The sequence below is a fragment of the Pieris napi genome, chromosome 5 (assembly GCF_905475465.1).
Source record: "Pieris napi chromosome 5, ilPieNapi1.2, whole genome shotgun sequence".
NCBI lineage: Eukaryota > Metazoa > Arthropoda > Insecta > Lepidoptera > Pieridae > Pieris > Pieris napi.
Window position 1 is genome coordinate 12,565,159 of NC_062238.1, and position 15,144 is coordinate 12,580,302.

General features: G+C 31.2%; 1 protein-coding gene and 2 long non-coding RNA genes across 4 annotated transcripts; 2 read left to right on the forward strand and 1 right to left on the reverse strand.

Annotated features, from left to right (window-relative positions):
- Positions 1 to 120: 120 nt before the first annotated feature.
- On the forward strand, positions 121 to 621 carry LOC125049903. Of its 2 annotated transcripts, none has more exons than XR_007117066.1 (2): positions 121 to 307; positions 457 to 621. It is a non-coding gene; the product is annotated as an uncharacterized LOC125049903 (long non-coding RNA). The 2 variants fall into 2 exon arrangements; XR_007117067.1 differs by having other exon boundaries at positions 121 to 300.
- Positions 622 to 1,652: 1,031 nt separating this feature from the next.
- LOC125049577 lies at positions 1,653 to 2,742 on the reverse strand. Its single transcript, XR_007117027.1, has 3 exons — positions 2,266 to 2,742; positions 2,032 to 2,154; positions 1,653 to 1,844 (listed from the first exon to the last, which is right to left on the reverse strand). It is a non-coding gene; the product is annotated as an uncharacterized LOC125049577 (long non-coding RNA).
- Positions 2,743 to 3,395: 653 nt separating this feature from the next.
- Positions 3,396 to 11,735, forward strand: LOC125049576 (sugar transporter SWEET1). The gene is made up of 5 exons (XM_047648955.1): positions 3,396 to 3,597; positions 7,052 to 7,230; positions 7,934 to 8,213; positions 9,869 to 9,988; positions 10,887 to 11,735. The coding sequence occupies exons 2-5, from the start codon at positions 7,061 to 7,063 to the stop codon at positions 10,998 to 11,000; spliced, it is 684 nt and encodes a 227-aa protein (XP_047504911.1). The 5' UTR covers positions 3,396 to 3,597; positions 7,052 to 7,060; the 3' UTR covers positions 11,001 to 11,735.
- Positions 11,736 to 15,144: the final 3,409 nt, after the last annotated feature.

Sequence of the window (15,144 nt, forward strand, 5' to 3'; positions counted from 1 at the left end):
GTATTCTACATACACTACCGCTTTTGCGTAATTGTACTGTCGAAAACGCTTCGTTCGTAGCCAAGAGGCATGTCGATACATTACCGCAAAGTCGACAGCGTAGATGCGAGCTGCTGTTCGTAGCACCTTATTCCGTCATATTGTCTCTGGATTAAATGTATTCCTAATGTCACTTTTATAAACAAATAGAAGTTAAAACTTTACAATATTATTGTAAATTTGCAATTGGAAGCTGCAAAAGGGACATTAGAATGTCAGCAAGGTTGGAACAATTTTCGATTTAAGTGGAATTTACGGAAGGTGCAAAGTGAATATATGAATTTTAATTGCATGTTTAAATTAATTATGTTTTGTTTCATGTTTTCTCAGAAATTTAAGGCTACAAATAAATACAATATTTTGAAATTGCATAATCGCGATATATAATAATAATTAGTAGTACTTTGATATTTTTAGGATTCGAGTTTTGACCTCACAACTAATCTGCAAAATGAAGAAGCAACATATTTTGTTACCGCTTAGAAGAAACAATAGAAATAGTACTGTGGATTGATAAATAAAGAGTGAAAATAAGGTTGTCTTGAAGTTGATAAAGTCCAAGGAATTTAAAAACAATAGAAACGTAGACTAGTGTGAAAACTGAAATTAGAGTTTGATTTAAGCTTTAAGTAGGTTTGGTGTTTGTGCTTGAACATTTTTAATGTCAATTTGAAAGCAGATTTTTATATAAGTGTAGATTTTATTAGTGATTTGCTACTAGTTGGAATTATCTCTGTTTATGTCCATCAAACAATTTCAGTTTAAGTTAGTCATAAAGGTTGATTGTTTATAATATATTTATAAAAAAAGGGATTAATTAAAATTATAAAATAGAAACTTAGTCTTAAATTATAACCCTTAATCAACCATTGACTCCATATTGATGCTCCAACATCTTAGATATAAATTTAAGTTTGATGCTTATTTTAAGTTAATATTCATGTCAATTAACTTTTGGTTATATCAGTGATTTGCTACTAGTGAATATGTAAATGCAAAATCTGTTTAAGTAAGAAATGAATAAACATTGTATGTTATGTATTTGTCAGTTTTATTTTTGGTAATTTACCTATGCCTTCTTTAGTAGGAAAAGACATTAAAGTGGTTCACAATATTAGTTTATTTTACAAGAATATACAGATAATGCATATATGAATGACCCATACCTACTAATAGTTAGGAATATTAAACAAACAGGTAGCAAAATAAAAATGTTTCAGTTATGGTTATTTTTTATTAAAATAAGGCACCAAATATCTTCCTTAATGCAGTCTACATAGAAAAATAAGCATATGTAACAACTTATTAAACAATACAGACATTACTACTGAACACACACAGGTGCATCAAATTAAATTACTACCTAATGTAGATGTATTCATATTTATATATGTAGATAATTAACTAATAAATGTAAGTGTTAGTTTGCAGCAATGTCAATATCTTGTTTGTGTTGTTATATACAAAAAAATGTTCAATTCATAAAACCTAACGTTAGATGTTGTGATGATTTCATAAAATTACTATGATACCTACAGTTACTATGAATACATCCTGGGCGATTAAAAAAATAGTGATTGTTTCCTTAACACAACAAATGTAAATAGTAATAGTTATTGTAAAGATATAATTCTTCCCAAAATCTACAAATGCAGTTTGTTTATAATAATGTCTCATTAACATTCAAACTGCTGAACTTATTAAGATTAAATGTAGAAGAACATAGTTTCAGTTACTGTTTCCTGTTCTCGAGGTAATGTTACTTAACCAACCATTATTTCAAGCTATGGAGAGCTTCTCTTTTTCTGAAAAGAAAATATTTTAGTTAGTACTTTGATCAAATAGAAAACTGACAAACTAAACTAAAGATCGGCCCAAGGTTTGCAGTAACTCCCAAAGGACTTGAATTCAAACTTCTCATTCATTAACAATATTATAATAACTTCTCTAGTATATAAACTTAGTAAATAATTAAAGAAAATATCTGCTTACCATTCCTTAGTATTGCTCACTAGATTTTATATTTCCAAAGTTCATGAAGTACCTATAAATCCACTTTATTTGATTAATATATTTAGAACTTCTAATTATGTTCATTAGTGACTGCTTTATCATCTGAAATATACAAATAAAATGTACAATAATTTTACTTTGTGATTACATAATATATGCAATATTAAATGGTATATGTATTTTTCAAATTAAAGAACAATTTCATGAACTTACATGCAATATAAATATCAATAAGAGATATCCAATATAACTAGGATTTACCTCTTACTAATTTGCTGATTTTCTTGATATTTTCATATTTATCTGTGTCTATTATGTTATCCTCGCATTGATTCACATAGAAAAACTAAAACTCTTAACTTAAAAATATTAACTCTAGTTTAAATTATTATAATTACACGAGAACGTTAAAAAAAGACAGATAACAAATTAAAACCATTTCGTTAAAACGTCCAAAATATGACATGTTTTTAAAACGGTAGCCATTAAAGATGGCAATAGTTGTACTTAAATATTGCAAACAGCAGCTTTTGAGATCACGCTAAAACATGGCGGAGAAACGCCGTTTTTTCTACACTGCCGAAACATTAATTGGCCGTTGGCTACCGAATAGCGTAAGCGTTAATGTGTGTCTTTTCGTAGCACTGTCATGGCGTCGCTTATTGTATCCCAACTCACGCCTTTAGGGCCTAGGCTACCGACTGTCGACACGAGCTGTCATTTTCATACAAATTTAGTTTTCGACTTTCTACATACACTACTGTTAAGCCATCTTGGCTAGACCCCCAGGAAAGGTTGCTTAGAGGGCAAGTAAGACAATTTGAATTACGTCAATCCACATGACGTGTAGGTACTTTATCATATTTCATCATTCAGTTGTCTGTGATGCCAACTCGAGGGTTTTCCGCCAAATTAAGGGGTATCAAGATGTCCGGGAATGTATTTTTTTCAAAAACAAACTTTTATACATATAGAATTCCTTGAACCCAACCAACAAAATAATTCAAATATCTATAACTTCTAGCGTGGCTAAAATTAATACCCCAGTATCGAAATATTCGCGCAAGGATCAGAAAAGTACATCAATCTCTAAAATATATGCCAATGACAATGGATTAAAAAAAAACTAAATAAATCATTATTATTATTATTAGGTCATTAAAGGTATGTAAATGTATAAAATGCACCTGCATCTGTATGCAGGTAAAATCGCTGTTTCGCATTTTATACTACTAAAATGTATTTGAATTAATATTTGAAATTACCTTTCAAACAGAGTGTACAATAAAAAAATTGGGGGTTTTCGCGATATTTGAAGCTGGTTCTAGGGAAACCATTCTGTACGAGTTGGCATCATTGATACCAATTACACAGTACACTTCTTAGTTCTTACTTCTTACTACTATAACTAATAACTATAGCCAAATGGAGCTAAACATATTATTTTTTTTATAGTATTTTCGTTTCTACATTGATACATTTTATTACGTAAAAAGGTGTTTACTTTATATTAGTAATCTTTTAAGTGATATTGGCTTTGAATCCGTAAGTATAAATTTTATCACAACATTCCTTTTTAAATACTACTTCCTATTAATTATTATCTAATAATTGGTAAATAATGCTAGATGATAAATATTAGACATCGTGTCTTTGCCTATAGCCAAACTAAAGTAAAACTTTAACCTAAATGCATCAATTTAATATTATAAGTTTAACAACTGAACAAACATTAATACAACAAAAATAGATTATATTAACAACTTTTAGTGTAAACATAAGGATATTAAGTGAATGTTATTTGATGATAAGTGTGAGAATTTCTATTTAATGTGATTATATGTCTATTTTAGTATTTCATTATGATTAGATATAGAAGATAATGCAATCTTTCAACTAGAGTCTAAAGAGCATTGACAGAAACATATATAATTAATTAAGCAACTTTGTGAGATACTTGACAGTCAATAATATATCATACACTTACAATAAATGTTGACTCTTAAAATTTGTTCCTTATTAGCAGTTGTCTGATTACTTTAAACTTTAGTAGGTAGTTTTACTTTTGTCTTAATTGAATCTGTGATTTTGATTTAGTTTAAGGTTTATCTGAAGGTATTTTCAAAAACAACTTTTGAAGTGTGACCCTAACAAACATTGTTATGTTGCTGTCTAGTAGAAGCAAGATGATATGAATACTATAAGCTCATCTTAACCTTGTCCTCTTTATTTATATTTTATAATATATTTAAATATATTTTTTACAACTTGTAATACATATGATTTATAAACATGGCACTATTATGTAACTACGTAGTCGGTCCCAAAGTTCTGTCATAAATGGAAATAATGATAAAAACAAAAGTACTTATCAGTTTTTAATGAGTGATATATCAATTTATAGTTAATTAAGGAATAGAAATAGTAGTTGTTGAAATGACCTCCCTTATTTTTAATACTGGCCCTTAAGCCCCGTGGCCAGTCGTCTATCGCAGCACGCACCATATTCATGTCGATTTCAGTGACAGATTTATTTAAATATGACGTCAGACTCTCCAAATTTTTATGTGGTATAACACAGACCTTCGTCTCTAAGACCTGCCAAATTTTATAGTCCAAAGGATTAAGGTCTGGTCTGGAGGAAGGCCAATCCACATGTCTAATTAAGTCGATGTTTTGACGTTCAAACCAGGCTTGAGTGGTCTTGGCTGTATGTGAAGGCGCAGAGTCCTGCTGGAACACGAAGTGATGAACAAATAGCGTGCTGGACAGGTCTTTGACAAGCCGGTCCATAACCATCTCTTGGTACACTTTTGCACTGGTTTTGACCCCCTTTTCGCAAAAATAAACGTCAGTTGGCCCGTAATAGGACACTCCCAATCAGACCATTACTGATGATGGATGATGTCCATGTTGCACCCTTGGAACTTTATTTACAGCTTCTTCAGAACTCCTGGCGTACACTCTATCATTCTGTTTATTGTTCTTCTCTTCAAAATCGAAAATTTTTTCGTCCGTAAAGAAGATATCACCGTGTCGGTTTTTCGCGTACCGCTTCAACAACACCCGCGATCTCTTGAGCCTTATTGCTTTTAGACGAGCATTAAGTAAGTGCCCACTTTATTTTTGTATGCTCGTAGACCAAGATCTTCATTTAAAACCTTTTTTACTATTTTCCTAAAGACACCCATCTGCAAAGCCATCAACTTCTGTTTTCGGACAGGATTTCTTGCTATCCGCGCCTTGATAGCTTTGATTACTGCTGGTGTTCTTGCGGAGCGTGGCTGGCCAGTTTTTTTCTTGTCCTCAACGCGGGAGACTTCATTGTACCTATCAATAGTACGACACACAAACCTAAGCGTTATATTAAAACTTTTGAGCAACTTGAAAATGGTACTCGGCGAGTGCCAAAAGCGGTGCAACGCAATAACAGCTATTCGGTTTTCTTTCAATGTCCACTCCATCGTGAAAAATTACGGAAAGTGATTGTTTTTTTCTTTAAAAACAATAGTCAAACATTCAAAAATATAATGCAATATTTTTTTTATAAAATCATGTTCGAAATTTAAAAATAATGTGGCAGTGACAGAACTTTAGGACCAACTACGTATATGTGGGTTATAGTATTGTAATTACCTATGTTAATACCTATATATACATTATTGACATAAATTAATTGTAAATCAAAGCATTTTATGTATAAGATACTAAACAGTAATTTAAATAGTGAATTATTATTGTTTAACTTGCATAACCAAACTGTTTTATTATTAATAATATTTTACAGCAATTTATCAGGATTAAGTTATCAACTTAATATATTTAATTGATATTATCTACTGTCAAATTTCCATATTGTTTACTTGATATACTACATGTATAAAATTAACAAAATAAGTAAATAAAATCTGTATTTAGGCAATTATTTATACTTTTATCTTGGAGATAACTTAAAAAATATATTATTTTGATCGGAATCCTATTATGCCTTATTTGATTAATCAAGATTGAATGTAATATTATTGTAATTTATTTAATTTAAATTATTCATAACAGTAAATAAGATGCTTTAAGATGCTTTTTGAACACAATTTATTTTCGTCTGTGAATAATGTGAAAAATGTAATTTCCTATATAGAAAATTGGCAATTACTTATTTGTTGAACTTTATCAATTCTTCTATAATTTAAATTTACAATAATAACTAGCTGATTATTACAATAAATAATAAGGAAGGTAAACTATTTACATTTTCCTTTAACAAATATCCAAGCGAAAGAAATAAAATTGGGGGCACGGCATATAAACAAAACAGTTTAGACGTAATCATAACAGATTCATCCTTATTCATTGAAGCAAATTGAAATAAATAGACTTATCTGCGTCATAGGCCATAGGGAATTGAGATTTCGAGCACAGAGGTTTAATAGGATACCATTTTGCATGGGAAATTATTATCTATATAAAGATTTTGTTTGTGGTCCCATTCCTTCCCAACGACTTGACCAACATCTATTAAATTTTTGGTGTTTGTTTGGTATTTTTTATAGTTAGATAGTATAAACTAAATATATTATATTAATCGAGGGAGGCTTCGACCACATTTAACGCGGGTAACATGAAAATTATTCTGTGAACAAGTATTCGGAAAACCACTTTAAATGTTAATATGATAGATTAGAAAAGTCGTGACAGTTAAACATGATAAAAATTCATTTGCTTATCGATTATTTTACGTGTACAAGTAAGAGTTTAAATAATAATTAAAATATTGGATACGTTACACATAATTTACCATTCGTAATTAAACCCGAGAGATACAAGCTTTTTTAAATCAGCCCATAGATAAAAAAACTAATTCGAAATTTAAATTTCAAAGTTAGCCTAAGAGATTTCTTACGTGTACCACAGAGAGACACATAATATAAGTACTATATCCCTGCTATAATGGCTAAGCCATTCTTATTTTAAAAGTTAATTAAAGACCATTTTGTTTCAGAATTTAAAAATGGAAGCACTATCTAATATTTTGCAGCCGTACAAGGCTATTGTCGGCACAGTGGCTGCTGTAGTCACTATTGGACAAATGTTCTCAGGCTCATTTCTCTGCTATGACATTTATAAGCAGAAGGGCACCAAAGGAGTTGGTATTATGCCATTTATTGGCGGTTTAGTTATGTAAGTATAGTTACAAAAATACTTCATACATTAGATGATATTACGAAACTAGTGAAATTACAAACAAAATTTTCAATTCCGTTAAAATATGAAAATAGTCCTAAACCTATCGTTAAAACAAATTCGAAAATTGCTATTATTATGCTTACTGTACAAATTCATAATATTATATCGCTTGTCCCGGTAGAGTCGTAAAAGCAACATCTATTTTTTTCAGGAAAAATAAAAGATGGAAATGCTATTATTACTAGGATACTAAGTACATAATATATATATATATATAAAATAAAATAAACCAGTGGCGCTACAACCTTTTTAGGTCTGGGCCTCAGATTTCTGTATCTGTTTCATGATCATTTGTCAATCTAATAGGCAAGTTGGTGATCGGCCTTCTGTTAACATACGCCGTCGACTTTTTGGGTCTAAGGCAAGTCGGTTTCCTCACGATGTTTTCCTTCACCGTTCGAGCGAATGTTAAATGCGCACGTAGAATGAAATTCCATTGGTGCACGGCCGGGGATCGAACCTACGACCTTAGGGATGAGAGTACTATATATATTATGCTTATATATTCGTATTACATATATATAGTAGGTAGTTTAAAATTCGATAGGAGTTAAAAAAATATTTATTTATTAACAGGGCGTCCTAACCATCGAGACTTTTTTAAGTTAGAAAAGCTGATAGCCGGTTTTTTTTACAGGAGCGTGTTAAATTTAAAATACGGCTTCATTCTCCGCGACGATACAATGATTCAAGTGAATTTTGTGGGTTGCGCCATAAACATAGTCTACCTCATGATTTATTTCAACTACTCGGCCCAGAAGGGTCTCGTTTGGGCCCAAATTGGGGCCGGTGGCGCCATCTCGGCAGCTCTCATCGGCTACTCCGAGTATGAAGACCCGAAGCTTATTGAAACACGTTTTGGAACTATTATAACAGCGTTCATGTTCTATTTGATTGCTTCTCCGTTGTTTAATTTGGTGAGTCTATCTCAGAAGCGATAAATGCGACTCTCGTTGGTCAAAAACGTGTTGTACTCTAACATACCGGAGTTGTAATTGTCGTTTCTGAACCTAACCTTTAGATTGTCTTAATGGTGTATATGTCGCAATAAAGTAGTTAAATCAGAGAGTTAATTGACTCTCTAGACATTTAATTAAATATCGATATTTAATCAAGTATTAATCAACACGCTGGCTTTCGGTCAGACAGATAGTTAAACGTTTTCGACGCTGCTTTATTTAAATCAAAACGCTAGCGACTTGATTGAATATCGATCTTTAATTAACTGTCAAGAGATCCAATTAACACTCTGATTTAACTACTTTACTGTGCCATATAAAATACTAGCGGGCCCGACAGACGTTGTTCTGTACACACAAATAATCTCATTGTGAATCTAAGCCATTCTCGAATCCACTTGAACACACAAAACATTACGTCAGAATCGGTTCAGCTGTTTAGGAGTTTATATATATTAAGAATCATTACATTTATATTACTCGTTATAATAAAAATCATCTTTTAGCATTTACACTGATAAGGTGCGGTTTATAGGCATACCTAGTCTAGTCGACAAGTTGAAAATGGTACAAAATAGAGATACTGCTCTTAAAATAATGTGCGATAGCTCATTGGATCCGGAATTACGTCTAGAAAAATGTGCCAAAAGCGTGTATTAGCACATAAAAAATTGCAAAAGTTATAAACAATGAAAGATGAAAAAAAAATGGCATTTCGTTTTTTGCCAATATTTAATATACTATTAATATTTAAGAAATTTCCTTCTGAAAGAGGAGGAAATTTCCAATAAAAAACTCCTAACTCCCGGAACTCTATCTCCATTATTTATAATTTTAATTTAACGCTGAAAATAGGTCTGCGCGTGACATTTTTATAATTCGCGCGTGGCGTCAAAAGCGAGTACGGCACATTAATTAATTTATTTAAGGTATTGAATATATTTTTTTAAATTTGAAAAAATTATGGTGTGTTCTGAACACTATAATTAATTTATCCCCGTTGGAAATTTTACTTAAAGTTAATTTTTCAACAAGTTAAACAATTGTTAACTAACGAAATTTTCTCGAACTACCGTCTTAATTGTAAGTGAAAAAAAAATGTTTAAATAATGGTCTTACATTTTTCTAGACGTAATTCCGGATCCAATGAGCTATCGCACATAATTTTAAGAGCAGTATCTATATTTTGTACCATTTTCAACTTGTCGACTAGACTAGCTCTTTGCCAAGTGGCATTTCCCCTTGAACACACTCAAAAGTTTAGGAGTCGTTTAGAAGTTTAATTACAAATAGACGTACAGAAGATTCATATATATACTCGTATAATACGTTAATTAAACGCAATCCGATCAATTGTCTCTCTGTATACGCTTTTGTCTGTTTCTCTCAGTATTTTCGCTGATATGATCAAGTCTTTGGACATGTTCACTTCTCCAAGGCATTTTAAGTTGTTCTAAATTTATAAAATCTGCAATTTGACCTGCAAGAGACCTGTGTATAATCGTCGTTGCTATATACAATAATTGTTTCGGATAAAAGAAGTGCTTAGATTACTGGTTCGTAGTCTTTTACAAATTTTATTGGGAGTTAGGTCATATTGTTTTGTCTTTCAGAAAACCATAATTAAAAACAAGAGCACAGAAGGTATGCCCTTCCCGATTATCATGTCCGGTAGCGTGGTCACCTTCACATGGTTACTCTACGGAATTATACTGAACAATTCGTTCCTTGTGGTGAGTTTTTCATGTTCCATTTAATATGTGTTATATATTTAAAGAAAACACTTTTTTAACGGATCGAAGCTGTGTAATTTATAAAAAAATTATAAAAAAAAATTCCCGACGTTTCGCGTGCTTTGGCGTGCGTGGTCACGGTGACTTAAGACAAAAGGTGTTGGATGTCAAAAAGTATCACAGCTGTAGAAAACGACTTAAAGATGAAGTAGATATCAAATTATTATTATTATAAAAACAAAAAAAACAAATAAGTTTATAATAATACATAACTTCAATCCGGTAAAAAAGTGTTTTCTTTAAATGTGTAAAAGTTATGTTAATAATACACAATACTATGTGTTATATATTTGTAGCTGGATCTTGCACTTCGGTTTTTTAAATGTACAATGGTAAACACAAGTTTAATGCGTCAAATCCTTTAAATTTTCTCCATTGAAGTTAATTGAAATGCGATTAATCCGTTCCAGCACCCAAAACACTACCTCTTTTTTAAGTGTTTTTGTATAAGAAAATTATTTCACGATCTTCGGACATGGTTATAAAAATAAATGTGAAAATATTTTGTAATGTAAAAAACTCGAACCCAACAAAAATGCTTCGAAAACGAGGGATTTAATTCAGTTTTAAATTTTAGTATTTATTGTAATATATATAAAGGCGTGGTTTAATGGATAGAAATAACTTCTACAGTTTTCTGTTTGATGATTTACATATTTATTATAAGGAGACGTAACGAGCCACAAAGACTCCTGCAGCCCACGCACACCATGAGACACGTTTTAGTGTGTGCGTTTGCTGGTCTTTTGGAATGTGTGATAGGATTTTCGTTTCCCCATCTTCAGTCTAGAAGCAAAAAGAAACCATACAGTCATTATTACGATAACCATTTTTTCAGCTCCAAAATGTAGTAGCTGTCATGCTGTGTTCTGCTCAATTGGCTCTCTTTGCGATTTATCCATCGAAGCCTAAAGGAAAGGAGAGGAAACCTAAAGCCAAGAAAGTAGACTAACACAGCCATCAAATGAGAAATAAATAGAATAATGAATGCTTATATGTATAATATAACCGGTATGTTGTTCTAAACGGTTTTGACAGTAATTGTATTATTTATGTATGCAAACAGTTTTATCTTATCGAAAGCCTTACAATTTAGCGCGCAACCTCCAGATTATATTTTTTATCGTTTAATACTGCATTTAGTTTAAATTTTTTTTGCGAAAAGTATTTATATAATGTGTTAAGGAATTTTTGATTGTTCCTGTTTTATAGTTTTATTTATAAGGTAAAGTGATTAACGTATATAGGAATTGGGAAATGTCATATCATTGATAGCACATTCAACATGAATATAATAAATAAATAAGGAAATATAATAAATGAAGTTCAATATGCTATTTTTTAATACCTTTGGGTGAATTTAATCAATTTTTGCAAGAATATTAATGCTGTGATGTATTGTTTTGTATTTTATCTTCTAGAACAATTTTCTAAGAAAAAAGTCTGTTTTGATTATTGACTATAAGTCAGAGATCGGTAACTTACTCTGAAATTTAAAAAAATGTCAATACAGACTAAAAATATACATTCAAACATAGACACGCCATCGTCTATTGTTTATGATATGGGGCTGTGATTATAGTTTTATTATTAACTGTAATCTTAAAGAACATTCCTATAAAATATCAGTAAATTATATTTTGATGCAATGAAATTGCCATTTATGTACAATATATTAATTATTCTATACGGTGTTTTATTTTTCATCCTTTATCCGTACTTATTATATGTAAAACTAAAAATATATTCGATATAACCTTTGACTAAAATATTTTAATTATTTCGAACTATTTCATAGTCAAGGCTGTACATTTGGCCCACTCATTTCTAAGGTTTATAAGCGTGGCGATTTCCTATATCGTCGTAGTTACGCCCCGAGAGTATAGCCAGACGTACGCACTCTCTTCAACTGTTACATTGCATTCATGAGTTACATAGCAATTAATAAAATGTACGGTTCCTGGATCATCTGGGTGCTTTAAATAATAAAATTAAATGGATTGTATATTAACCACACGCGTACAACAATAGAATATAAGCCAAAAAATAAAATGTTAATTGCTATGTATCAGTTGAAGAGAGTGCCTACGTCCTGCTATACTCTCGGGGCGCAACTCCCATGATTTAGTTAATTGCTATGAAACGAATAAATGCAAAGTAACAGTTGAAGAGATTGCCTGCGTCTGGTTATACTTACGGGGCGTAACTCCGACGGTTTAGGAAAACGCCACGCTTATAAAACTAAGAAAGCCTGAGTGAGCAAAATGTACAGCCATGGCTCGTACAATAATTCTGCAACTTAACTTATTACTACCTTCCGTTGACTACAATTTTATTTACAGAATATGAAATTCCCTTGATATAAATTCGAACCTTGCGTAGAGCGGAAATTTATTTTTAATGATGATGGTATGAATTTGACGATTTAAAATAAGAGTACATTGTAATTTATAGCTATTAGTTAAATGTGCTTCCGGTGAATATCAAATATTACAAATCGTATTGTATTGGTCTGATAGGATATATAAGCGGATTTTGAGGTCTGGGTTTTTGAATTCAAAATCATTTATAGGTAACAAAATGTACACTTATGAATGTCAAAAAATAAATATATATGAAATGCTTCTAATTTTACATTTACTGCCAGTTCTCAGATCAAGGGCGTAGAACGGAAGAGAAGAACTAGAAATAAACTTACCGCCACTCATTTTAATCGCCAAGTTTTTTGTTTTACACAATATTTGTAAGGATCTGCAACCATTACGCATGTGGAACACCACATGACATCTTAAGTAATTAATAATATTAAAATAAATTAAAAACAAAGAATGAGTCGGATGGGGTCTAACATTTTTTATTTATTTCATTTAAAAAATAATTGTGTAACAATGATTAATATTTACAAGAAAAACTTTAATAATAATAATAATAAGTCATTTAATCATTTAGGTACAATTTGTACTCTTATGCATGTCAACTCCCCATCTTACAGCGGCACTAGTGCCCACACATTGTCATCGTCTATAAATTCCCGAACAGTGTAATATCCTCCCTTTGTTAGAGTTTTCTTGATGCAAAGCTTAAACTCATGTATCGGAAGTTTGGTTACACGGTCCGGAATCTTGTTAAATATCTGTATACATTTCCCCATAAATGAGTGAGCAGTTTTATGAAGTCTGAAAGCTGGAAAATCAAGTCTATTCCTACTTCTTGTGTTTAAATTGTGACAGTCACTGCGCTTTATAAATTTATTAATGTTTTTATAAACGTACATAATATTTTCATACACATATTGGGAGGCAACTGTTAAAATACCAATCTCTTTAAATAATTCTCTTAGCGAGTCACGCGGTTTTAATTTGTATATAGCGCGTATTGCTCTTTTTTGTAAAACAAAAATATCTTGAATATCGGCCGCTGAGCCCCACAACAATATACCATATGTCATAACACTATGGAAGTAACTGAAGTATACAAGCCTCGCCGTTTCGACATCAGACATCCATCTAATCTTTCTTATCGCAAAAGCAGCCGACCTAAGTCTTGCCGATAGATTTGTAATATGGGGCTTCCATTGCAAACGAGAATCTAGAGTGATCCCTAAAAATACAGTTGAATCAACACATTGAATTATTTCCTCATTAATATTAATGTTTGTACTGACCTGTTTTACGTTAGGCAAAGAAAATCTAATACATTTTGTTTTATTAGAATTTAGTAACAAGTTATTATAAGTAAACCAACACATAACTCGGGAAAGGGCATCATTTACCTCGTCAAAATTTATTGCGTTCCTACTGATTTTAAAAATAAGAGATGTATCATCTGCAAATAATACCGTTTCACATAAGTTATTTATATAAAATGGCAGGTCATTTATGTAGATAAGAAAGAGCAACGGCCCCAATATCGACCCCTGAGGCACACCCATTAGAATAGGAGCTCCTAAAGACTCTGCTTTATTTATAACCACTTTTTGTAATCGGTCACTCAAGTATGAATTTATTATTTTTATTGAGTTTGCTGAGACGCCATAATACTGTAATTTTCCCAATAATGTTTTATGCTCTACACAGTCAAAAGCCTTGGACAGGTCACAGAAGACAGCTAAAGCATCCTGTTTATTTTCCCAGGCATCGAATATTTGCTTCATGAGCTCCACACCCGCATCCGTACTACATCTACCCTTAGTAAAACCGAATTGTCTATCATGAAATAGTTTATTTAATCTAAAATGTGAAAGCAATTGATTATGAATAATTTTTTCAAATATTTTACTTAGAGTTGGTAAAATTGATATAGGGCGGAAATTCGTGGGGTCCGATTTGTCTCCAGACTTAAATAAAGGAATAATTTTACTATATTTCATGAGATTGGGAAAAACCCCATCATCGATACATCTATTAAAAATAATCGTTAGATAAGGAGAAATATTTCCAATTATTGGTGCTATTACAGCTACTGATATGCCCCATAGATCTTCTGTTTTCTTCTTATTCAACGATCTAAATGCCTTTACAATAGAATCCGTGTTAGTTTTATGAAAATCGAATGCACTACTATTTTTATTTGTGCTAGACGTTAAAAGTGAAAGCGCGAATTGCGTAGATGAATTCAGTTTACTAGTGATTTTTGCAGGGATTTCAGAGAAAAAGGACTCCATAGCATTTGCGACCGCTGCATCTTTTTTTATAATTTTGCCATTAATATTAATTTCAAAAGAGCTATCTTTAAATGAAGTTTTACCAGTTTCTTGATTAATAATGTTCCAAGTGGTCTTAATTTTATTGTCCGATTTTTTTATTTTATTACTCAAATAATTTGCCTTTGCTATATTACAAACTTTTTTAAATATTTTTGAATAATTTCTGACGTAGTTTATAAGCGACTGCTCAGTAGAAATAGACTTTTCATAATATAGATCATACAATTTTCTTCTACTAACGTAAATACCTGGTGTGGCCCAGTCACAGAATTTCATTTTAGAGTTTAAAGAAACAGTTTTTTGTTTAAATATGCTAGCAAATTCTATGCTTATTTGTTGACATAAATATTCGTATTGCTCATTAGCATCATTTGAATTTTTAAGAAACCTA

Bases quoted from the DNA above. Each gene is read 5' to 3' on its own strand.
- LOC125049576 (XM_047648955.1), top strand. From the start codon at position 7,061: ATGGAAGCACTATCTAATATTTTGCAGCCGTACAAGGCTATTGTCGGC. The intron at 7,231-7,933 runs GTAAGTATAGTT...TTTTTTTTACAG, and splicing joins TTTATTGGCGGTTTAGTTAT to GAGCGTGTTAAATTTAAAAT. The intron at 8,214-9,868 runs GTGAGTCTATCT...TTTGTCTTTCAG, and splicing joins CTTCTCCGTTGTTTAATTTG to AAAACCATAATTAAAAACAA.